Here is a 26173-nt window from a genome sequence, read left to right as displayed (position 1 = left end):
TGCCTTGTCTTTTGCTGTTAAGAAATCCTTTTAAAAATATGCGTAACTACAACCAAAAAATTGGCCTACTGCCTAACTTTCTGCCAGATTACAGAAAGTTGAAATATCCCCCATAATAACACACGGACAAACAAACACAGTACACAGCCTCAAGGTCTGGCTCTTTAAATGAATGATGGTAAATAAATGTACCATCATAAATGATGGGGCAGTGGTGTCTCTGCAGTAATGTTTTATATCAAAACCATTTTTCAAGGATTGAGAAAGGCCAAACCTTGTAATGGGAATGACAAACGAAAATAGATGTCCCCTAGAATTTTTCTGCAGATAGTCTGAAATCAGTGCGTCTGGCGTCCTTCACCCCGCATCGCTCCCAAAAGGGAGGCTCCAGCAATTATGAGGGAAGAAACCGCGTAATGGGATTTTTTGAGCTTTTACAGATTATTATGCTCCTCAAGGGACGTGCAGGTGACATAATACAACTTCCTCTCCTTCAGATGACAGGCAAGTCACTTATACAGTATCTTTAGATCAGATCCTGCCCTCGGTATGATACAAAGACAGAGCGGCTTCACAAGGCACCTTCATCCTAACATCCTTGAATATTTGCGCCTGACAGTAGCCAGGGAGAAATTTTCTTTTACAGGAAGCTGTGAGTCATAAGTCAAGACATTCAATAGAGAGATAATTGCAGCGCAGCAGTAAGCCGTACTAAAACTCCATAACTGAACCGCTCTGCAGGCCTTGTTACCATCCAATTTTTGATGATTTTCGCAAAGTAAAAGTCTATTTTGAGGTGAGAACGTTACTCGTGTTCCCGGTTCGCACGAAGACAAGCAGAACTCACAAAAAGAAGTGTTATCATGCCATGTGCAGTGGCAGACTCGGCCGTATTAAATTACCATAGACGGGCTATACATATCCAGTCCTCAGCAGAGGTGTTATGTCTCAAGTCTGTCACAACCTAAAGCCAGTAAGCAATCATGATGGAAAGGAAGGGCAGTTTTTGTTCAGCTGTTTTCTCTAAGGAACTGGGCACAACCATGCAGACTAAAAACTGCAAGTGGCTGCAAGGGTACAAGCTTGCTGAGTAAGTGTCATTGCTAATTTTGTTAATTTTGTCATTGCTAATTATAGGGAGTGTTTTTTTTTTTTTGGTTTTTTTTTTTATTGTGCAGAGGCCCAGATGATTAATAACAAGGGTACTGGGAGCGGGTACAGTGTCAACTACCTACTATTATTAAAGAACTTCCTTTAAACATCATTATGTGATGGCACCTTTTTTCCTTTACTGGGTGGCACAAGGTGTGTGACAGGACGTGCAGTCCATTCAACCAACTCACCTTGTTTCAAAGTATCTTCAGGGAACTCGGCTCACCGAGCCCGCGGACGTCGAGTGCAACCCAAGTGCATTTTCATGCAGTTAACACAAACCGCTGCCACAGAGTGCTGGAGAACAGCTAGAGAAAACAAAGCAAACAGAGAAGTAAATAAATAATCAGCCATGATTTGTTTTATCTGGGAGCAGCCGGGTGAGGCATCAGGCAGTGCGCAGTTGCTTTGGACCACATCGTGTTAGAAGAGACCTTGCTAATTGGTGATACATTGGAGATTATCGTAGTGCTAGCTGCTGATAGCTGCCGCCTCGCTTTCTGCATGTCAAATTCTTCTGAGGAACGGTGAAGATGAAAACAAATGAACGGTTGTCATGCATCAAGTTACAGAGTGTTTGTCTTCTTTAGTTTAGAAGAATCCTGCACCGTTGGGGTTTTTTTCCACAGTAGGCCAATGCCAAAAAAGTGGAAAAAAAACATACACACACTTTTTAATCTCCCGAAGATAATTGGAGGGTTGTGGGAATACGTAAATCCTGTCTACATGTGTTTGGAGGATTTGAAAAAGGATAACGACCACGTTCCCTGAGGTACCGCAGGTGTGTGGCGTGCTGAGATCACCAACAGTTGTGCCCTGTCCCCTCCCCTGTGTGTAATATTTAAAGACAGGCGATTAAGAAAGTTTGGGAAATCAATGCACAACAGCCAGCGCGTGCTCAGTTTTGGGATAAAATAATGCTGTGCCGCTGTTTTGCACTTGAGGTCCTCCTTCTACTGTCAACATTAGCTACAGTAATGTGAACACTGTGTCAGGAAAAATAACGAAGAAAGCAGAGCTCTCGATTTACCAGCTGAGCTTCTTTCTGACCCTCACCTGCGGTAACGTGCTGTGGATAGTGACCAACTGACAGCGACATGTGGCAGAAACTGACGGGACGAGGGGGGGGGGTCATCGATAAGAGTTGAACCCAGTAGGAAGACAAAGTCACTTCTCTTTGGAAGTTTACAGAGCGTAGAGATGCTATTTGGTGCGGGGAACCCTGAATAATTCAGGGGGGCCCAAAGCTGGTCAGGGGCCCCGGAACATTTCAAGGTTGACAGATATTCAGTGTGTCGAAGCTTCTGTTTAGCTGTTGTCAGGAGGCACAACATTTCTAGCTGCGGCTCTGATGGAGCACGACCAACTACGAGGAGACAAAAAACCAGAGGAAGCCCCCCGGGATAAAACATGCCTCGCGTACATGACCCTGACTTGGACAAGCAGCGAAAGACGGACGGGGAGCAATATTTTTCTTTTCCAATTTTCGCTTTCTTGAGCGCTCCAGCCACCATTAACTGGCCAGAAATAATGTTAATGAATCACTTACAGCTCAATTCATACTAGAGTAGTCTGTGTTTAGGATAACTCCAAGTGCCAAGGTGAGAAATAAAATACTTCTCCAACTCCTTAACAACAGCATTGGCGTCCATCCTACAGATTTAAGACATTGCATTAAATTTACTATATGACATTTTCTTTTGGCTTTCCTGCAGCCCCATGGCAGCTCAGGTTTGTCCATTCAACCATGCTGAATTAAAAGAGGCTGTCTTTCTTGAGGTCATAACAGGAGCAAGTGCACCTATTAAAATCTGTCACCTGAGTAAGGAATGGCTTTTCGGCTGGTATTTATTAATGTCATTTGCATGAGAGAGTTGTTTCTGTCAATGCTGCTAGCGTCTGCTGGAGATGAAAAATTTTGAGGCAGTATTATTGTTAATCTAGCCAGGACTTTTGTCAGCTGCACAGCTTGCAATTGTTATCACACTGACAAAAACACACAGATGTAAGCAAGCATACCCACAACAGCCTGAGGAGGAAAACAGTGCGTCATAGCTGCTGAAAATGAAAGCAAACTTGAATGGAGAACGATGAGACACGAAATGGGTATGGAAAGAAATATTCTGTGCGGTGGGAGAAATTGTCTTTTGGGGTAACCTCACTTCTATTGCCACGGAAAAGTATCAGGCAGGGATACATTATTATTTTAAGACTAATGTTTACTGACACTAACTGCTATCGCTGGTCGAGGCCTTGCAATACGAGATGTGAGAAATGCGGGGTGTGCCGTGCAGTCATATCTCTCTGCACTGACCCTGTGCACAGTCCTTAAAGGGCTTGCAGTGGGAGGTGCTTGAAAGGCGGGAAGCAGCCGACAACACCCCTTATGTTGGGGATTTAAATTTTAGTTTGGTGACGACAAGGGACCTAGTACCTAAAGTATCAGGACCAGTGTCCGAAGACTTCGGCAGGAAATCCTTGGAGGTACACAGGAAAAACTAATGGGATACATTAATTGTGGGCTGTGTGGGCTGATAATAAATGGGCCCTATTTGGACATTGAAACACCGGTGAAATTGTTGGCCAGTACTGAGTTATGAAAGATATGTCGTGCTGGACTGTATGTAGGGATATTTGTAAAAAGAAAGGCCAAATTTCAAAGATTAACGTAATTTTAACAAGCAGATAAACGATAATCAGCAGATACCATGAGCAATTAACAGCTAATTTTATTAAGACAAGCATGAGCGTGTGCTAATGTGTAATTTTTATCCTGCAAAGACATTAATTAAGCATAATGGCAATGTCATGCTTCTATAGCCTGCGTGTGAATTCTTTTTATCACAGTATTTATTTGCCCTCCATAACGCAAACATGTAAGAACAATTCTTCGACTGGGGCTCAGAGACATAAGTCGCATGTCACTGAGAGAGGCTATATGTATAAGGCTTGTGAATATCATCTGGCACTGTGCCTCCCTCCCGATGGTGTTAACAAGACCTGAGGACTAGCTGTGAAAGGTCAGTGAGAGGGCAGGTGTGGATGGATACTCAATTTCCAGTGCAGCACAATGAAGGACACAACCTTAAAATGTAGAACTTTTCTGGCAGGGAGCTCGCTTAAGTACCGGTTGTATTTTTTTTTTTTTACCGCGCTCCTGTGTTTTTTCTATTCAGTATATGTGTGCGCACATATAACACCTTATATATCGCCTGTGTGGGCACATTTCTTGACTCATAGGACATCACATACCACGCCGGAGAAAATCTACTGTATATTGTCTAGTTTACCTAGATATCTGGCTCTTGTTATTCAGGTCTGCGCCAGCACAGATCTTGTTAATCACTTTGACAAACATTGCGTCTCCATTGTGCCATAAATCAAAGCGGGATCCAGTTGTGGCTCCATCAGCTGGTGTCAGCTCAGGGACAGAAAATCCATATGCTTTCTGTGGGTATAGTTTGCTGTATCGCAGGTTGCCAGATATTCTTTTCTCCTGCGGATGACGGAGACAACTAAAGAAGCACTCAGTTCTTACCACATAAGGCTACAATTTCATAGGTGATTTCATTCGTCAGATGCAAGTGCCTTTCTGTCTGGATGGGAGTGGTAGACACTGGCTTTTCAGTGGAACATTACTGCCATCTAGTGTGTTCGTTGAGCACCTGCTCTCGGGCCTGCGGATGCAGCACTGACGGGCTCTGCCATTTCGTTCACTTATTTATTTACTTATTTTTCGGATTGAGGGAGGGGAGTAGGCGGTGGGACAATAAATTGTGCAAATAAACGGGAAAATCGCCTCTGCCTTCTTCCTGAACAAGCCGAGGCACTTGACCCCCCAGCAAACTGCACCTGAGCTGCCGAGCACAACTGTGCACAAGAACAACTGCATAGTGCCGGGGGCAGATCTCAATGTGAATGTGTGTACATGTATTTCTGTAATGTGAGTACAGTGCTGGGACTGGTCATGCATGTTCAGTCAAGCGAAAGGCTAAAAAAAAGTTGCATTTCTTAAAAATTTGAAACAAAATGGATCATTTGAAATTTACTCAGGGAAGTCAGTTTGAGGACTAGCCCTGATTTGTAATCCCTCCGCAACAGTTTCTACCCAACGATGAAACAGCTGGATATCACCGGAAAAGTCTCTTCGGGTCACTGGAAAGAGACTTAAATAACGTTCTTGTTAGAATTCCTCTTATGTAAACAACAACCAGTATGTCCTCATTGCTTTCACACAACCCATATTCTGGTTTGAAGGCCCTAAAATGCGGTTGCAGTTTAAGCCCCCCCTCATCACCAACGTTTGCGGCCTCAGCTGCATTCAGTCAGCTCACCATGCAGCCTTTACATTGATTCTTCAGCCAGGAGGGTGAGGTTTTACCTCCATGTGAGAGAGGTAAATGAGTACACCTAACAACCAGCAGAGGGGGATGATAATGTACAGTATACTGTTAGTAGGTCATGGTATTCAAATCTCCAGGGAGTGATCTCCTGTGAGAAGGCTACGCTGTGGGAAGTTTCGAGTTTAAATGCCCGGTCAACTCCGCTCAAACACTGCAGGAAATAAGTCAGTCCTCAACAATTATTAGCAGAATGCTCATGTTTATACATTTAGCCAATTGAAATTGAATTCACGCTTTCTCCACCTTTGCTCATTAGTGGAAGTAAGAACGCGTTTGTTGAAAACTTGGATCAATTAAATTTAATGATGTTAAAAACATTTAAATGAACTTTCTTTCTTTTTTTTAATCTTCGTATCACTTTGAGGAGTTCGCAGCACAGAGTGTTTATCAACCTGCTCTTGGTCTCAGAAGAAATGCAAAATTAATCATGCTGCATTGAAATCCAAAATGTTTTTGTTTTGTTTTTTTACTCAGAAAGGTCTTCCTCCTGGTCTTTGCACGTGTATTTTTGCTGTACGCTGTACAGTTATTTCAGAATAGTTTTTTTCCTTTTGTCTAACATCTCAACAGATGGGACTGGAATTCCACGTTTCTGTGAGAAATGAAGACAGAAAATGTTGGTATAGTGCGCAATCAGCATCGTATTTACCAGTATATAGTCTTTTCAACCAGCTTATATCAGTACACATATTAGAGTTTTACATTATTACATCATTTAAATACTGTCTGTGTTTGATAAGAACAATGAGAAACACCTATATAATACAATACAGTATGTCAGCCATGCAGTAAATACTACTTAAACTGTTCTGTTATTGTTGAGAACACTGTGTAGTTGTTTACGGATTCAACTCTATCATAGTTTATTAAAGGAGTCTCTCTTTTCATTTGTTTAGTTACATACTGCCAGATGTTTGTGTCATTCCGTGCAAATTACTTAAGACTGTAAAGATTTATTTCAGAGACGTACACCTTCTCCCATGCAGTGTTTTGTGCTTTGCCCCTGCTCGTATGTCGATAATCAAACCTCGCCATCCACGATGAACACAAAAAAAAAAGAGACGCTGCGGTAACAGTAATAAAGACCAGCTTTATTTTGTCTTGTCAACAGCTAGATACATTAAAGGCTTTCCCCCCCAAAAAACAAACAAACATGGATACAAGTGGTAAATCTGCCAGCTGAAAATCTTTTCTGAGCTGTAAAATTTTGTAAAACAAATGGGGCATCACACATTTTTGTAATCCTCATTTTAGCAAAATAGGCTTCCCCCGCTATGTCTCTGCACAGAATCGTTACTAAGAGGAATGAAAATGTGCCTCGCTGAGAGATTGTTGCAGCTTGCAACAGTTCTATAACATCATTTCCTAGCAATAACTGATGTTTAGTGGACTAAACCCACAACTATTTATGTAGCTTGTACATTTTCTTTTTGTAAAATATGAAAATGTCATGATTATATTGCAATCATTAACAAATTTCCAAATGACTAGGCTTCATTCTGATGAGTCACATACTCTGGTGACAAAACTGAAACATACCCGACATCAGATGTATTTTGATTCAGAATGCCGTTTGAAATTGCCTGAGATAGAGAAAATCACATCCACACGTGAAACAGTTTAACATTAAACACAGCCATGTAGAAAATGAAACTGGCGCATTGGAAAGTACATGGCATCGGGTAATTGGAAATAGCTTTTGACATTTTTTAATGAAAGAAAAACAGGTTTTCTGGGGGGAAAGCCCCATGACACACAGTCCTGTTCAGCGAGGGGGGGGGGGGTGTTTAAATCCAGTCGCAATATTATTTCCACAACAGATAAACAAACAGGGTACAGTAATATCAAACTCTTTTAGGCTACTGTTAGACTTGTCACAGCAATTGTATCTGCTTTTTACTGGGCACTTCTAACAACAGAATTGTCTGTTTTCTCATAGAGACGAATAATTAGCTCTGTTATAACCACCACTTAAATCATAAGTGACCTGAGGGACGGAGCAGTCTGTGAAGAAGTTCGGGAAGGCCAAAGTGCACAGTGCGTTGTCCTCTATGGGCCCAGTGGCGGCCTCAGAGTGACAGTAGACAGGAGGTTGGGCTGGGCCTGTCCTCAGGCTCTCCCCTAGTTTCTTAGAGGGTCCAGAGCAGCTAGTCCAGGGCTCAGAGTAGAGGAGACCGCCAACTAAATGGTGAGCATCGTAGGAAGCAGGATCCGGGCCTCCCACCTCCGGCTGCGCTCGGAGAGGCACGCTCTGATAGAGGTCCTGGTCACTGACCATGTTGCTGTAATCGGGGCCTAAGAGCTCGAAGAAGTCTGCAGCCTCGGGATTTCCTCGTTCCAGGTCCTTCAGCGTCATCCCAGACGTGGAGCTGACTTTAGAGCAGTTGGCAGGCTCAGTAAAGAAAGAGGGGGGCAGATTGCGGTGCCTCAGGGGTGGCTTCTTGGCTTTTTCACCCCTTATATCCTTCACAGGGCTGAAGAGGGCTGCCAAGCTCTTGCTTTGTAAGTTGGACCCCTGGACCCCATCACGCTTAGGTAGAGTTTTGCTCTGCAAAGGGCTGGGCTGAGCCGGGGGGGACCCCTGTCTTTTTACTGGGGTTTCTGCTACGTTCCCTGGTGTTATAATGCCAGTGCACCTCTTGATCTGCTTCTGTAGATACTTACGGTGGTTGACTTTCCTTTTGGATTTCACTGGTTTGTCCAAAGCCAGCTTGATGTTGCTGGAGGCTGAGTCTATGAAGCTCAGCAAGTCCCGAGTGGTCTCTTTGTAGTCCTCGTCAGTTTCTGCCTCCACCAGAAGACTCCCATCCAGACTTTTCTCCACGTCGTACTCCACCACGGAACCGGGGAAGCAGAAATTCATGAACTGAGGGTTCATGATTGCAGTCTGAACAGCCATAACTCTGCTGAGCCCGGCGGCTACACCTGTGGCATCCGCTGTGATCCCCCGAACCAGAGGTCTCCTCAGAGCATGTCCTCTGACAAACGCTTGGTCCTGATGCTGCTCATGAGGTTCCTGTAAACATTCCAGAGTAGAAGTGACGGGCTCTGAGGAAAGCAAGGAGATCTTACAGGGGGCCGGACTAATGATGTCAGAACATCAAAGAGGAGGGGCAAAGGGACCGCAGGACTTAACTCTTTGCTTGTGCCTGACCACCTGCATCTAAGAGGGATTTGTCTGAGGTTCCCCGCTGAGTCGAAGACAATAACCTCTGTCAGAACTCTCCCCCTCTAGTTTAACTGTTTGTGTGTGCTCTGAACCAAAAACGGTCTCGTGAAAACGGTGGATGATACTGTAACAGTGAGCAGAAAAGCTGCTGGAGTCTTGCTGGACAGAATTGTTATACAAAAATCTCTCTGTTGGACCTAAAACAAAAGATCTTGTTTTGTTGTACACGATTATCCGAGAGACAAAACACGTTTAATCCAAAAAAAAAAAAATTAAAGCAATCTTCAAAGTTAAATAACCCACAAAAATCCTCAACTAATCAGCACCGTTATTCGTGGGCCTGCTTTTCAAAACAATTTAAACCACTGCTCAATCATCACGCCTACTTGCGTGTTTCCTGCCTGGATTACTAAACAGAAGTTAACTTTTAATGTAATTACTGTTCATTTAGTCACTGAAACAAACCCAACTATAAAAAAAAAATTAAAAAAACCCCAAGGCTATACAGTAATGAGAAAGGCTTCCTCTCTGTGGGAAAATCTTTGTGCCCAAACAGATGCCACTATCTGGGAGAATCTTCCCAACTGCTTGCTTGTGTCTTAATCTGCTCATGGCAAAAGTTGATTTCTAGTGCATTCCCAGGCCAGTGGGAATTTCTGCCCTGGCCTGACAACTATTATGGGCTGCCTTTGACATAAAGCCCTACAGGGTCTAAATAGCCTCTATTCTTTGCCCGGCAGTGAAAGGGAGCTTTGTGCCAGAGATTCATTAAATTGCACCTCACAGCCCCTTCGTAAAATGGGTCTCAATAATGAACAGTCGATTTAACTAGAAAAGCTGCCGGAGCTGTTAAATTAAAGGGGAATAAAGTGCAGTTCAGGCTCAGTGTGCCAGAAGAAATGTTGACCTGGGTATGAAACTTCTCTTGTAAACAATAACGTATTTACAGGAAGTTTTGTGGCCAGCAGTGAATACAATGAAGGATGTGTCCGAGAGCCAGATTGTTATGTTGCCAACACTTATCCCAAGTTAAGAGGAATTTCAATGGCGTTTCAAGTGATTTTTGAGTGATTGGTCTGTTAGGGACAAGTTAACTGTACAACAAAAAATGTGTAACTTACTGTTACACTCTGCGCATATTTTTCTATTTGTTTACCAAAGAATGCGGCAGTCCCTCTCTGTCCCATCCTCTGATCGCATTTAAACTTTCATTCATTATTCTTGTTCGAAGTTTTTTTTTTTCGGGGGATGCTGCAGCAGGGAGGAGATGGCTCCTCTTGCGAAAGTGCACGTTGAGGTGAGGCAGCGACTCATTTAAGAGTTGGAGGGATGAAAAAAAAAAAAAAAAAAAAGAAGGAAGAGAGTGAGGCCATTAAAAAAAAAAAAAAAATCTTTCTTATGTTAATTAATGTGGAGAAAAGGGACAGTGAAATGGAGAGCACTGATCTAATTATCTGTGGCCCAACACAAGTCTATGACTGAAAGGAAATCCCGAAAAACTCAAACCTAAGAGCAACAGGTGGTTGCAAAGGAGAGAATATCTTGCTATTCATACAACTGGCAGTGAAAAACCTTCTGACGTTTCCCTGAAAGAAGTAGAATTCATGCGAGGAGACTTCGAATATTCGTTTGCGCTCATTTCAACGGGGCACGGCAGTCAAACGTATACCTTGTTTGTCGGCTCGACACTTTCAGCTGATCACAGTAAAGCGAGGGAGGAAAACGGAGGTCGGCCGCAGCGAGGAGGAGCGCGGAGCTTTTAACGCCTGCCCAAACCGATTTTGCCACCCTCTCTTTGCAAGCAGCACAATTTTGGCAAAGTGACATCATCACAGTCATGGCAGCCATACCCCCCCCCTCCCTTTTTTTCTTTTTTTTTTGCTAGTCAAAGGGGCTTCGGCTTTTGTGCTGGTGGGTCATTCACATCACAGAGCCTGACGCACAGATCCCGGAAACAAGTTTCTATTGTTGCAGAAAGGCTGAGAGGGCGAGAGGGGATGGGCCGTGGCGGAGTAGCTCGGGAAAAGAAAATATATAAACCCAGAGCACAACCGAGGGGGTATTGACTTGTTTCCACTCTCAAGGCTTTAAGTGTGAGGTTGAGTGTTATTTGTTAAATTCCTATAATAGACCTGTGTTTGTTTTAGCGTTAATCACAAAAGTGAAAACTATGGATTGCATTTTCAAAAACTCATGTTTGCACCCTGGGTGGAAGTTTAATTTGGAGAAAAACATTAGCAATTTTGCTGCGCCTTTTCCCACAACCGCCGAGTCGTCAAGTACACAGATCCGTATTGTTGCGATACTGTTGGACATCACACCCTCCGTCCCGGAGAGTTTACTTATTCAGCAGCACCCAACCCCAAGGGTGCGGGGTGCTCAGTGCAACGTGACGTGACACACGCAGGCCTAATCTCTTCCTACTAGTGTGTGGTCCCTGTCTGGGCAGGGACATACTCCGAGTTTGGGGTCGAGCGAATACTAATAACACCTTTGATTGATGGCCAGTGTCAGTGACTTAGAAAAGGCTGACAAAATTAATGACCTCTCAAAGTCCTGAGAAAAGTTTAAGGAGGGCATTTAGCGGCAGAGACCCGATCCTCCCCCATTTTTAGCTGTGTTTCTTTCTACGGGGGTGTCTGAGATTCAGACAAGCCTGTGACAAAATGTTGAGAAGTCAGGCTTTGAGCCCCCCGGTAGAAAATCAACCCACATACTAGTGCAGGACATGTTCCCCATCTGCTTCACAAAGTCGCGTCGTGTCAGGAACTTTTGCTTTGAAAGAGGAGGGGTTAAAAAAAAAAAAAACAGAAAAAAAAACCAAGAATTGGCCAGAATTGTTCAAAGACAATTACAAAGGAAGAAGACGAATTTGCATTGGCGGTCAAAGTGTTGCAGTATTTCCATGACATGCGAGCCTTTCATCTTGACATTTGAAATGAGAAAAAAATAGAAAAAAGATTCTCTTTTAAAAATGTGACTTCATGCTGAACTACAAAAGGCTTCCCGGTCTCTGCCGATTCCTGCATCCCCTCACCGCCTCACTCTTAACCTTCCATCAACCCTTCCCAACCTCGCCGGCACCCCAGGAGTTGTATTAATAATATTACTAGCGGGGTGGGGGGGGGGGCAAACCAGGGTCTATGGGCTGCCTTGGTGCTGCAATTTAGAGCTTTAAGGGCTGCCAGTGAATGAATGTTTGCCAGGGGGAATCCCACAGGTTGGTCCACAGGGGTGAGGTCAGCAGGCGTAGCTGCAATAACCTCCCACCACTCACTTTATTGGCCTCCTCCGATTGGGTTTTTATTAAATCTCAGGCAAATGCAATTGTTCCTGCCAGGTGGAGGCAACTTAAAAGACTCAGCCCCTCTAAAACATGACAAAGAGTCTGCTCAACAGAGCAACATTACATCCATTTATGATTAAAAGACAATTAGAGAGATTATATGACGATATTTGTAGCTTTTTAATCAGTTTTACTGGTGGACGTGTTTCTTTGGAACGACAGCTTGAAAAGAATATCGGTAGAAGACATAAATAGAAAACTTAAAAAGCGGGGAAGGCACTGTTTCTGCTGTGAATAACACTCAGTGCAGTGGTAATCTTCAAAAAAAAATGTATTTTCTTTATATTTGGTGCCAACTTTTCTCCTGAGACTTATTTTAGTGTTTAGGAGCAAATTATAATATACACTTATTTTGAAAGAACAAATACACCTGAATAACAGCAATGGCTGATCAGACGACAAAGAATGACAAGTGAAAAAAAAAAAAAAAAAAACTTAAGCGGTGTCGGTTTGTAACAATGACAGTAAATGAAGAAAACAAAAAGGAGGCAGAGACGCCATAATGGGTTTAGGCAAATTTCACATGTGAGAAAACACAAAGTAAGGAGGATCAAGCCCTTTGATGACGATGTTATAACATGAATGAACTAAAATATTTACAGATCTACATCGTGATCAGTCATTTTTACTGCACAAACAGATCTTGTTCTTTGCTCATAATACAGTACCTTTCTGTCTCCAAAGCCCTTGGAAGTTTACACTTTGGCATAAAGAAGTGAGAGTGAGTCCGATGAGGTCAAAGAAAACTGTAGTCTGATAGTCTAGCACGGAACACGGCTACATGATTAAGATTTTTAAAAAAACTTAAGTGATTGACATCGAGAGTGATGTTGAAAATTTTAAATAGAAGTGTATTCAATTAATGTTAAAAAACATCTCCAACACTGATTAAAAAAAAAGGACAAACTTTGGCCTAATGACGGAGAGAGCACCCTGTGAAATACCATGTCAGACAAATTAAAGCTAAAGCTCACATATCATGGAGATCCTGGTCAGGTAACATTTTGCGGCTAGAGACTAAGGGGCTGATGCAGTTCGAGGTGCCTCTTTAGCCTGCCCGATCCACTCCCGAAAATACTCCAGCTCTAACGCGCGGGCTTCGCGGACTGAGGGAGGGTCATGGTCGTTGCTGTAGCGGAGGTCCAAGTGATGGGCTCCGTCAGGGATCAGAATGGAAACCAGAGATCCGCTTATGTTGTGGGTGACCCCACCAGCCGACCACGGATCCAGTCCTCCGTTACTGAAATACAAGAGCGGAGACATGTACGCTGAGAATATATGCTGAGACACTGATTTTTTTTTTTGCATGTGTTCTGTGAACTGTCAGTGTCTCATATTTTCATGTAAAGCCTGTAACAAAAAAAGAATTTTTTTAATTTTTTTCAAAATAATTTATTATTTTTTCATTCATTCATCATTTTCTTTGATTCTTGTATCTATTGGGCTCTGCCAACTCTACAAGAGATAAGGGTCTTACAGGAAATAACAAGAAACTTTGTACTCTTACTTTTACTTCTAAGTGACCAAACCCACCACCAGTCCTTTGTGCTGTTTTTCACGATCGACATGTTATGGTTTTTAAAACATTTTAGCATTACGAAATGATGCTTTGAAAACTCATAGCAAATTGCTCATTGCCAGACCTTTCTATAGCACAACGAAAAGCTGCTAACTGGCATTCACCCAAACATCACCGAGCGTTTGCGATTAAGCTACACCAGTGCGTTTTCATTTACATTTTACATACTTGTGTCTACCTCCTGTGGCTACACAGATGGGTCGTCTTATTTTTCCTGAAAAAAATAAAATAATAAATAAACAGGCAGAATCTGCCATTTAGTTGATCTTACTGCACTAGACAAACTCAGAAAACACAGGGAACCTTCTGCCTAAGTCTGGCATTTTACAAACTGTTTACCTGAAGATGATGTTGCTATGAGCGGCGATGTCCTTCCCCCCGTAGGCTATGCCCGCCCAGTCAGCACGTGGCCTGACACCAAACATTGCATTGCACTCATCGGAGAAGGCCTGGAAGTTCCACTCCTCGGGTTCAAACATGTCCTGGACGCCATCTGTGCACATGGGCATCACCATCTCCGTGCAGGCCTGGGGATGAGGGATCGAAACACATATTCATTCAGACAGGCAAAGCCGCCCGCCGACACACCTGCGCACCGGTTTATTCGGCGTGACACGACTCATCGCCGTGATCTGTGCCACCGTACCTGGTAAGTCCAGCCGAGAATACCGAGGCTGCCGGTGGCCGTCTGAGATGTGTTTAGACAGGAAGAGCTGCCGGTGTAGTTATAGTAGACCTTCGCTGCTTGGGAGACACCGTGCAGTAGCTGGTAGTCAGACACAGCGGCATCGAAACCAAGATACTTGCACACCACCTTGAAAGCATAACACATTGACAAGCACAACACAAAGGAGTGAACTGAGTTTGCAATTACATTACAGTTTAGGCAAAAATATGAAAGCCATTAGCTTACATTTTCTTTTTAAATAATGTTTAAATATGCATTTCGCTTACGGTGGCTTCAGAACCCTTCACTTTTGCAACTGTAAATGGATAAAATTGCCCCATCAGTTTTTGTCCATCTACACTCAATAACCCAGGAGGACAAAATAGAAACTTTAGAAAAATTTATTATAAATCAAAACTGAAGTATCTTATTTACAAAAAGTCTTCAGACCCTTAATTCAGTACTTTGAAGAAGCCCCTTTGGCAGCAGTTACAGCTTCAAATCTTCTTGGGTAAGTCTCTACAAGCTTTGCAGGCCTGGATTTGGGCAGTTTATCCCATTCTCGCTGGCAGATCCTCTCAAGCTTCATCAGATTGGATGGGAAGTGTCTGCGAACTGCCATTTTCATGCCTCTCCACAGATGCTCTGTGGGGTTTAAGTCTGCGCTTTGGCTGGGCCACTTAACGACAGTCAGACACTTGTCCCGAAGCCACTCCAGCGTTGGCGTGGCCGTTTGCTTCGGGTCATTGTCGTGCTGAAAGCTGAAACGTCGCCCCAGTCTCAGGTCGCGTGCACTCTGGAGCAGGTTTTCTTCAAGGACCTCTCTGTATTTGGCTTCATTCTTCCTTCACTCAAATCTGATGAGTCTCCCTGAGAAGCCCCCCCCTGCATAGCATGACGCTGCTAGTACGATGCTACACCATAGGGATGGTGTTAGCCAGGTGATGAGCAGTGCTTGGTGTTTGCCAGACATAGTGCTTGGAGTTCAGACCAGAGAGTCTTTTTCCTCGTCCTCTCAGAGTCCTTTAAATGTTATTTGACAAACTCCAAGCAGGCCACTCTACCCTAAAGGCCTGGTCAATGGAGTGCTGCTGTCGCCCTTCCAGCAGGTTCTCCCCTCTCTGCAGAGGACTCTTGGGACACTTAGACTGACCGCTGGGTTCTAACACACCTTGCTGACCAAGGCCCTTCTTGACCGGCTACTCGGTTTGGTCGGACGGCCCACTCTGGGAAGAATTGTGGGAGCCTCTGTACACAGCTGTGTGCCTTTCTAAGCTGTGTCTAATCGATTCAGTTTGCCACAGGTGGACTCCACTGAAGTTGTAGACACATCTCAAGGACAACTAAAGCAAACAGGAGGCACCTGACCACGATCAGGAGTCCCACAGCAAAGGGTCCGACTACTCTTGTACATAAAAAATTTCAGTTTTTCATTTATTATAAATTTGCATTTTCTAAAAACGTTTTTAAAGTCATGTTTTCAGTCATCTTGGTTGATTGTCAGATTGGAAAAAATGGAAATTTTATCCATTAAAAATGAAATCTACAACACTGTAAAGTGTGCAGAAAGTGAATGGGGTCTGAATGCTCTCTGAAGCCACTGTATATCCAAGTTGTTTACAAGACTGAAGATTGCTTTCTTGTGGCCCATAAACTGTTTTTCCCCATAAAAAGTGGAGGCGCCTGATTTGCATATGAAATTCCCTGGAATGAACTCGAATTTATTGCTCTAATCTTGGCACAACAGGGGAAAAAAAAAAACAAAAAAACATCCATTTACTTAAAGCCAAAGATCTAAATGACTGAAAATGTAAAGGTTTTTCTCTCATTATTACTGTTTTGTCTGACCATGCTTGATTTCTCAGAATTAATGCGCGTGGATGATAAATATTTGAGTTTCAGCTTTGTTTGATTTTGGTGCGTGTTGTTATGGTTGCAGCAGCGGAGTTGGCCGTGGCCGTTGTTCTGCACTCTTTGTGAGGCGGGGAAACTGGGCTTTTTCTTGTTTGGACGTTGGAGGGGAGCTGCGCTAGTGTGGAGTCTGTTACTAAGGCTTTTGTCTGTGGGCTGGGGAGGAGTTGGTGGTCGATGGATGAGGAGGGCCACAGACATGTCCAACCAAAGATTTATACCGTGAAAAAAAAAAAAAAAAAAAAAAAAAAAAACACTGCAATTGCTCCAAAGCATCTTCTCCTTACTTTTCAGATAGGATTAGGCTTATACATTCATCTCTGCCAACAGATTTCCCTCCTCTAAGCCCTCAATACCCCCGTTCTCACACTCACTCAGATAATCACATTAGCTTTGTCATTAAAAAAGCTCCTCTTTGCACCCACTGCCTAAACCTCTTAAACCACCCATAGGGGTCGCATACATTAAAGGCAAAGAGCCAAAAAAACTCAAAATGACCATTTAGTGTTTGTTTCATCTAACACGATGCTCTCCGAGCTCTTCAGTGGCTAAATGGTAAACAAATAACAAAAAAATGTATCGGTGTGGTAAAAGTTTTAGTTTGAGAGTGATGTGAGGGGCACCCGGAGGGGTTTTGAAGCGCCGAACAGAGGGTTGGGGGTCAATAGCGGAGCTCGGTTTATGCACGTGACATGCCAAGGTGACTGGTAGAATACACTGCACCCAAGTCAATCAGCCTCCGGTAAACGGCCGCTGTACTGCCACAAGCTAACAAAAGGATATTTTGTAATGCTAGCAACATGAAAAAGGAAGGTAGAAGTTTTAAACATATTTTTAAACGTAGTTTTAAACACATTAAACATGTTTAAAACTTTTTTATACCTTTAAAACTTTAGCAACATTACATGATTGCAGTCCTTTCATTTCCAAATTTTGGCAAGTTGGTGCGATTACTTTTTCACATCAAGTGTCTGGTGAAGTATTTGTTACAGTCCCTTTCAAATGAGAGTGGTGAGCCTTTGTTTAACGGCCTCATGAGCTGCACTGGGCAAATGTCCTCTTTCTGTGGTGCCGTGTGAGCGTCCTGAGAGGAACACCTCGGAGATCTGACGGAGTGTGCAAATGAAAGGACTATTGGTACGGAAGAAGAAAAGAATGGTGGCTTACTTGTAGCTGCTCATCTAAAGAATACTTAAAATCTAAAAGAAACTAGATCCTTATGAATATTAATGAAGTTAATTGACAGCTGTTGTAAACAAAGGCTTGGAAGATGACAACAAACACTTGTAACACAATTGGCTGAACCGCACATTCATTTCAATTAAGGACAGGCTTTCGGGCCAAATCAGGTGCTTAACCAAAGGCTAACAAAATTCAAAGCTGCAATAAAGTAAAAACCTTTGACAGTGAATCAATTGTAAGATTAACTAGAACTTAAAATGGGGGGGCATGCTAGAAATTAGCCACTGCCACACCTACTTTTCAAAATACTGACTAATGAGACTGATGATTCTTAGATACTGACTTTTACCAGTGGCTGTTTTTTTTTACCTGGATCGGCCAGCGAGGCAGCGGCTGGAGGAAATTAGCTTCGTAGGGGTAGTCCACCATGGCCAGGTTCACCCAAGTCTCCTGAAGCCAGTTCTTGAAGCCGACGGCATCAATCTTGTTTTTGAGAGGGCTGCATAAACTGAACTCGTCCGACAGCCACTGAAGACCAGAGGCTTGTCAAAAGGAGAACAAAAAATAATTACATGTCATCACATTCGTAATTCCTCGTTCAGTGTGGATTGCATTGTCCACGTTAACATGCATGTTCACTACTGTCTCTGCTACACTACTGGGTACTAAAATTTGAAAGTGACATTGTCACCGTCAACCAACATAACGCAACGAGTATTCGTTAGCATTTACCGACTACAGCTCCCATGAGTCTTCACGGATGCCAGTATCAAAACCTCACGATAGCCTTAGCTGCTAAATGCTAATAAAATGACCATTATTTTATCACGTACATGTTATACATGTTATATCCAGTGCAGACACAAAAACTCATTTAGCATTGAATAAGCGGAGAAAACTTCAGTTTCATCTTTTCAGAAAAGTGTGGTGACAGACACTCTGATGAAAAAACACAGAAAGCTCGTGGAACAGCGAATAACTTCAGGTGGAGCAGGACGTCTTCCTGTCAAAATGCTTCATACGTTAACCATCAAATTCCAATAAAATAGCCAATTTCTACTTTTGTTTCGTGACACTGATTGGTTCTCCCTTTTTCCAACTACTCATATCTTTTTTCTAATGTCAGTCCTCAGACTTTTTCGGGGCGGACGCCACCAACACACAGCCAACATTCACGCCAAGTGTCAACCATCAACTTTATTAACTGTATTTTGGCTGGCTGACGATGACAAGTACCATGTTGTCTCAGTACAGCTTTTTGTGTTACGTGATATTGATCAATAATCGTTGTGATCGTTCAGTGTAGCTTCTTTGTGCACCGGCTCCCATTAATGCTTTTCTACCGTGTGGTGGAGCGACATTTTCTGTACACTTATCATCAAAAATTCAATTTAAGGGGCACTTAGTTAACCAAAAAGACAAAATTAGTGTAAATGCCGGAGGAGGATTTCCTCTAACCTGGCAACCTGACAGATATTATTAATAGCCTAAACCTGTTCCATAAAGCATCAGCAACTGAATGAATCACAATTAATCAAGCTATCAATTACAGCTTATAAGCCCTTTGTAAAGCGTGCCTTATTGGAAAGTGGCATCGACTTTTTTATTGCGTACGTTTATTACTAGTGATGTGATGAGAATAAAAATGACCACTTCATTCAATGAAGTTTATTCCTACAGTTCAGGATTGTTATCGTGGAAAAACAGCTGTCTGGTTCTGAGGCTTTCGTAGACAGATGCACCACTTAATGAATTCTTACAATACCGGAGCCAACCTCATACATAAGATTTAACATGATTTATTTGTGACTCTGAATAATTCATATAAATCATATTTCCTATGTATTTCTGACAGATAAGATAAACCCACTCGCGCGTGTCCGACTTACCGGTGGAGGAGACATTATTAATAGCCCTCCAGGACTTTCTAATGTTTGCATCACAGTTGTGGCCACTTTTGGCAAAGTCCTGGGTTACTATTCTGTAGAAGTCTCCGCATGGCACCATACCAGGGAACTGCCATATTGGTGCGGAGGAGGCCAGAGCTCTGAAATAGAAGAAGAAGCAAAACCATTTCTAATTTTCTCTCAATCCATTGTCCTTGGCAATCTCTGAATAACATTAGTGTAAGAGGTTTGCTGGGGGACAACGGTGATTACAAAGGCAGTGAGAAAGTCAATGGAACGCTGATTCAATCTCCGATACCTAATGTCTCATACTGCTGCAGTGCCGCTTGTAGAACAGACTGCACAGATTCCCCCCTCAAATGAACATCTGGTGTTTATTATAGAGATTTCATTCGCCGACGGGAGTCGATGAGGGCAAAACTAAAAATACTGAAATACTGAACAAGCAGTCTGCCCAAAGAAATCTGACCTCCCTCTCTGTCCCTTTAGTTTTTCAACCCCTTCTAGAACTAATATATTACCCAGCAACTATATTGGGGTATTTCATCCTGAACCAGGCAGAGAGCATCCCTCCATAGGAACCCCCGACAGCGATGACGGGGCTGCGCTGGGCTCCAGGTAGAGTGCTCTTCAGGTTTTGAAGCAGTACTGCAAAATCTGCCAAAGCCTGCTCTGAGGTCAGGTAGTTCAGGTGTTTGCTGTCCTGCAAGCACATGAGAAGTATTGTTCCAAAGTTATCATCCGAAAGATCAATACACACGCACGTGCAATTATTCTCTGCCACTGACAGTGAAATCTATTTCGGTGGGTCATTATTTTAACACCTTTAGCACCTTTAGCTATCAAGTACTAGGATTTCAGAACGCACATGTCTGCATCTGCTGAATCATTCATTTTCAGGTAAAATTAATTAAAAATTTTAATATATAAGATCTCCTCTTGTTAGTACCGTTACTGACTTACTGGCTTGGAACCCAAATAGGAGAAAAAAACATGTAATCAAAGACATTCAATCGGATTTGAATTAGACTTAGATGTGATCTGCTTGTGTGGCACTGCGTCTTCGCTTACACTGTAAGAATCTTGTCCAAATGGCAGGGATTCTCCATAGTAACGATGTTCTGCAAAAACCAGCATGGCGCCTAACTCCTCCGCAATTTCCCACACGAAGCCCTGGGGAGGAAGCAGAGATAGGTGTCGAATTAGACTGAGGATGGTGTGCAGCGCAAAAGCAAGGCGGCACATGGGATATTTACAGTATTGTTGCAGAACCAGGTGATGTCGCCTTCATTGCCAGTGTAGAACAAAATAGGTCCTCCAGGCTGCTTCCAGTGTTTGTCAGCCACAAGGTATCTCTGTTTGAAGGTGCCATCCTCCAGGAATCCAAAATGATCAACCTGACACAGAGAAAAACACGATGCAAAGTACAGTTACTATAAAATCTTAATTGTGCTCAAACTGATCACAAACTGTGGCCGAACTGCGTGAACCTGCCAGAAACGAAGGGCACAGTGTGTCATTGTTAAACCTTAAATTTCAATGGCAACCGTGACAGAGTTAGACGAATGAGATCTTTTTCAATATTTTCAGAAACTATTAAACTAAGATAATCTTTACTCGGATAATCTCATGCCAGTGAGAAATGGTTTTGTTGTTCCTCGAAATGAAGACTGCATTGAGTTGCCTCCTGTGTTAAAAGATTATGTTGCAACTCCTGACCTTACTGCCTGACATAAACAATGAGTTACCTGCTCGTGAGCTGCCTGTAATGTGACCCGTCGATAGCCTTGCAACACACTCGTCCTTTGTGAGGCTTTTAACATTCAGTTTTTTGTTGACACCGTGTCGGAGAGGTGTTGATTCGATGCCTTTCGAGGCGGTAGTTCATACTGAAGAGCGAGGCTCCCCACTGAGACCAACATTGGGCGCGCAGTGGAATTATGGGACTTGTCTCTATTTGAGCCACAGAGCGATCTCCCTCCGTAACGTAAGGTGGCTGAGCAGAGCTGAGCGAGCAGCAGAAAATGCAAGACATGATCTAAATATCAGTAAAGGATGACGATCTCTTGTGCATCGGTCACACACACACACACACTTGTTGACAGAAAAGCTAATGCAGCAATCATTTGTTGATGTTAAAACCGACAAAAAGCCTTCAACGGGATGCAGCCCAGTCCACGTGAACCGCTCGGAGGTGGGTGTGATCAGCGGACACCTGGCCCCGTGCCGACTATGGCGTTTTGAAATGACAGTCCCGAGGTTGGACTCTAGGGTAATTAGCCCCAATTTGTATAAAAAAATGTTGGAGCCCGTTTAAGGGATGCCGCATTAGTTCCACTTTAGATGAGCTCCGAGATGTCCTTTCATCAAACCTCAGGGATTCTGGGGTATCTTCCCCTTTCAACTATATTTCCCGCATTCTTCATTAAACAAAAGCAGAAAGAAACCAACAACTTCACAGAGAAGACAACCCCATGAGGCTACTGAGTTGTCCAACCCTTGAAACAGCCCCAACACTTAATACAAAATGTTTTTGTTTTGCCCCCCCCTCTCGCTCTCTTCCCTCCTCAGTGGATACAAAGGAGGCAGCAATTTTATGAGCCAATGACAGCAAAAAGATTCTGGGGCCTCAATGTGTTCATTCAACCCTCAACTCCTTAGCGCTTGGCAGTGCTTTTAAGTGTGAGGGGACCATGAGACAGTTTAAAGGAAAAAGCTTGGCAGTTTTTTCGCAGCAAAATAAGTTTCAGTTGTACCGGTCGCCCGGAGCGTACTGTTTGAATTTTATGAACAAAGTTAAGTTACTTCGTGTCATTTAAAAAGTCACATAATTTGTTTAGATTTTGTGAGTTCTTTTTTTTTTTGTGTGTTGTTTTAAACCAGAGTTTTCAAATGGTAGACGCCTGATTCTTAGGAGTGAGGCTCTTCAGTTACTGAAAGCCAAGTTCCCCTCGAAATGCAAAGAAAAATATCTTTATAAACAACTGTGGTATAAATTCCAAACCCAAAGTGGCTGACTATATCCAGTGCTTCACCGAAAGCACCCCTGCCGGGTGCTGTATCGCTCGCACCCACTCAGTATGCACATCACAAAACCCCTGGGACCGGGTCTCTGTGACCCACCCACACACCCTGACAGGCAGCGCCCCCGTGCGGTGACCGCAGGCGGCGCCTTTCGAGCGCCGCCTGCCTCCGTTCAAATTCACCGCACGCACCGGTGCGTGAGCCGGTCAAAACCGGAGGGAAAGCTGCGTCTCCCGTCCGCCAGGGGGGAGACACGGGAGAAAACAACCAGCGGCCCGAGCTCCAGGAAAACCGCAGCAGTTGGCTCGGGGGATGCTAAAGGACCATTTCCATTCATTGTCTGGAGGCAAAACGCAGTCGAGAGGATTTCCTCTGGGCAACCGCTGGGTCACTTGGTGCTCAGGAGGAAGGCTGCATGATTGATGAAGATCTGTAATAACGGCAGACTTGCTACTGGTACTGAAAAGGGTATCACAGGGATCCATTTTTTTATTTTGTTTTATTTATTTTTTTGAACTTCTCGGGAAGAAGCATACAGCTACTTGTTGGCTGGCTGAAAAAAAAAAAGAAAAAAAAAAACCCCACATCAGACAAGACAATGGGCGTCAGAAGGGAGGAAATGGTCTTTATCTTCTTGTCAGCTTGGCTGATTAGTCAGGATGCCGTGGGCTGGACCAGGTGTGGGGCATTGTCCCCAAACCCAAACAGTGTTGAGTGCACAAACACTTATCACCAGTATGTAAGTATAACACTTCAGAGGCTGCGACTGACGGCTACTGTCTTTGACCATTTACCTGCTGACTATTTTCTGGATTAATCGATGAAATGGTTGATCTATAAAACATCAGAAAATAGCGAGCCCCGTGTGACCTAATCAGTTGTCTTGTTTTGTCTGACCAACAGTCAAAAACAGAAAGACATTAGATTTACTACAAAGTAAGAGAAGAAAAAGCTCAATCCTCACATTGAAATGTTTGAAAGTCTGATTGAAATGATCAATCTTTATCAAAGTGGCTGCAATGATTAACCAACAAATCATTGCAGCTCTAAATATGCTAATAATCGGTGCGTTGCTAATATATATACTTTATAATAATCTGTGTATTATTCTAAAATGTTCAGCTCATCAATCCTGTCATTTTAGCTCGTGCAACGCCGGCTGAAAAAAAGCATCAGGGATTGTGGGACCATGTACTTTCCTGTGCGCCGGAATTGTCTTCTCCCCAGTGTCTAAGAAACAGGGACCACGGCGAGTGCGTGCAACGCTGTCACACTGGACATGTCTCAGGCATTGCTAAGTTAGCAGGGAAACGGGCTTGAATGCTCCACAGAGACTCAAGCTTAAGGCTGAATAGAGGCAGATGCCCGATGGCCCAGATTCGCAGACTGTGAGGTTTCATCTAAACGTGTTCAGTCTCTGTTGAACGTCTTCCGAGACACTGGCTGACTGTAGGATCTGAGGACCTGAAACAATTAAACAAAGAAAACTCAGTAGTAGTCTACGTAATTTCAGAGTTAAGTTCTCAGCGACCCTGACATTGAAATCTCTAGCACCATCCACTTGTGGACAGGTGGACCAGTTTATGGAGCACCGCGGACGCACCGTCATGACCTGTGTTGAGTTTCTATAGTTCACACACTGTTTACTGCCATGGTACATCGTGTGTGTATCGCACAGGTGAACTGGAACAGCTAATTAAATCGGAACGGGGTGAAGAGTGAGCTCCACTCGCGTTCGTCTAACGTTTAGTAAATGACTAATCGCCACGATTATTCTGACTTACACCAAAATGATGAATGTCCTCCTTTAGATGCGGGGAACCTGGTTAGTTTAGCTTTCACGACAGCCCTGAGTGCAGGGAGAGGAGCGTAAGCAAGGTCTTGTGATTGTATGAGTCAGGTTGACATGTCGCACTAAACGTGGCGCCGCCTTGCGTGGCTCAGCATACACGCGACGTGCAATCTGATTCTCCATGAAGTAACAGTAAATGGAGAATGTAAAGCCTGAAAGAAGATCTCTCAACCCCCCCCCAGTCCCGGAGGTGAAGTGTTTCAGATTCACTGGGCCCCGGAGACCTTTTTAGGCAGGCAGCCAGGAGGGAGCTACAGTTCTGCTGGCGAGAACAGGACCAATTGTTATGGTTTTTCCCTTCACTACAGGAAGCCAGAGGGGAAACGTCTATTGTCTGCAGACACAACACACGGACAGCTTCTACAGCATTAAGTACATTGAACACAGTAGAAAGAGCAAGTGGCAGAGATAAAAGTAAGTAGAACAATGAAGCCAAGTAATGTTGTGTTAAATAAAAAGGTGGGCCAATTATAATGAGCCAAAATTCATCAATTAATATCAATCTTATTTTCAAAAAACACTCCTTTATGTTTTTTCTTTCAAATATCCTATTGTCATATTCACACCAGTCTCACTAGACTTATTCTAGTGTTTTACAGCACAAAAGGTTTCGGGCCAAATATGGGGATTTTCATTTATCTACTTGGATTATTACTCCTTTACACCCATGAACTCAGCGCTTATAGACTGCAAAAAATCAGACATTTAAAAGTGAAGTGAAAGAAAAAGATGCAAAAAGAGGAGGAGACCAGCGTAAAACGTACCTGTAAGACTTTCTGTTTGTTTTACAAATGGTGAGTTGAATTCAATTTAAATCAAGAGACATTTTAGACTCACCTTCTGCTCAAAGTAAAATGTTTCATAGTTGATGGGGGTCTCAGAGGAGTAGGCTAACCCCCCCAACCTGGTGAAAAGTTGGGATTTGAGGGCGATCACGTGCAAACAGCCAAAACACAGCGTCAGGATGCAGGCGGCTGCAGCCCAGTCCCAGACCCCGGTCCTCATCGCCGCTGCTGTCAAACACGGCTCACCGCAACAGGGCTCCGCGGCGCATGATAACGAGGTCGCCTCTTGCGCTAGGAAGCTGAGACCTGTCCCGTCAGAGAGAGGAAGTGAGACTCGCCTGTCAGCGAATCCAGAGAGGTGTCGTTAGGCAGCATGTGACCCGGGTTCGGCAGCGGAGCAGGGGCAGCCCGCTGTCGTACGGGGAAGCATCGGCTTCCGCGTCTCGCCAGTATTTAAGCAACTTTAATCTGACGGCAGCCGGCGGGCAGTCCCGCAGGGCTGAGGAAAGACGGCTCACTACAATCAAAAAAAAAAAAACAACAACAACAAAAAAAAAACGCTCGCAAGGGATGCCGGGAGTCTGAGTTCTGCACGTGCACGTTGACGCCAGTGGTGTTAGGATAGAAACAAACCAAAATCGCGCGGTACGTCTTCCAGCGTAAATCCCCTATTGTGTTGCAACGGCGTATATCCACACCTACTCCTAATTCGGGGGGGGGATTTTTATTTTGAAATCGCGTACCGGAAGTGCCACCCTGCCTTGGCATAAACACGTCCTCGTTTCAAATGCTGTTTTACGGTCGGAGGCAGTTGACCAGTTGTTAAGGGTTTTTTGTTTTGTGTTTCGTTTTGGGGGTTTTTTTAAGTATAGCATGACAGACAATGTGTACGTGTACATGTGAGGACACACGAAGACGCACAAGATACAACTCCCCCCCCCGGGGGTACAAACCAAAGAGGGAGGAAAGTATGTCACTACGCGTATAATTACTACAATCGGTAAAGGACGAGGGGATGGGATGAAGGGGGGGGGCAGAGGAAGCGTCACACACTTCCGTCTCTGTGTGTGTGTGTGTGTGTGTGTGTGTGTGTGTGTGTGTGTGTGTGTGTGTCCCCGTCAGAAACGCAGCGTTTGGTGTCAGGGAAAAGGGGAAAGAGTTCAAACCACAGAGACGCGGCCCGGGAGTCCCGTAGG

The 26173-nt window shown here is 43.8% G+C and overlaps 2 protein-coding genes across 3 annotated transcripts; both read right to left on the bottom strand.

The window, feature by feature from the left end:
* Nucleotides 1-6656: 6656 nt before the first annotated feature.
* LOC120792222 (protein FAM181B) lies at nucleotides 6657-8899 on the bottom strand. Its single transcript, XM_040131296.1, is given in 3 exon segments — nucleotides 6657-8612; nucleotides 8615-8685; nucleotides 8687-8899. Coding segments are annotated over 3 exon segments (1227 nt in total). The 5' UTR covers nucleotides 8719-8899; the 3' UTR covers nucleotides 6657-7488.
* A 3096-nt stretch (nucleotides 8900-11995) lies between these two features.
* Nucleotides 11996-25476, bottom strand: LOC120791703 (prolylcarboxypeptidase (angiotensinase C)). Of its 2 annotated transcripts, XM_040130280.1 has the most exons (10): nucleotides 25030-25476; nucleotides 20573-20713; nucleotides 20388-20489; nucleotides 19838-20019; nucleotides 19299-19456; nucleotides 17779-17951; nucleotides 14296-14463; nucleotides 13989-14176; nucleotides 13818-13863; nucleotides 13223-13310 (listed from the first exon to the last, which is right to left on the bottom strand). In XM_040130280.1, exons 1-9 carry the CDS (start codon nucleotides 25195-25197, stop codon nucleotides 13824-13826), a joined length of 1320 nt encoding a protein of 439 aa, XP_039986214.1. In that variant the 5' UTR covers nucleotides 25198-25476; the 3' UTR covers nucleotides 13223-13310; nucleotides 13818-13823. The 2 variants fall into 2 exon arrangements, with proteins under 2 accessions (XP_039986213.1, XP_039986214.1); XM_040130279.1 differs by lacking the exon at nucleotides 13818-13863 and having other exon boundaries at nucleotides 11996-13310.
* Between the last annotated feature and the right edge of the window lie 697 nt (nucleotides 25477-26173).

This window comes from Xiphias gladius, chromosome 7 (genome assembly GCF_016859285.1).
Source record: "Xiphias gladius isolate SHS-SW01 ecotype Sanya breed wild chromosome 7, ASM1685928v1, whole genome shotgun sequence".
Classification (NCBI taxonomy): domain Eukaryota; kingdom Metazoa; phylum Chordata; class Actinopteri; order Istiophoriformes; family Xiphiidae; genus Xiphias; species Xiphias gladius.
The sequence above is the reverse complement of the archived record's forward strand: the minus strand, read 5'-3'. Positions and strand labels throughout refer to the sequence as shown.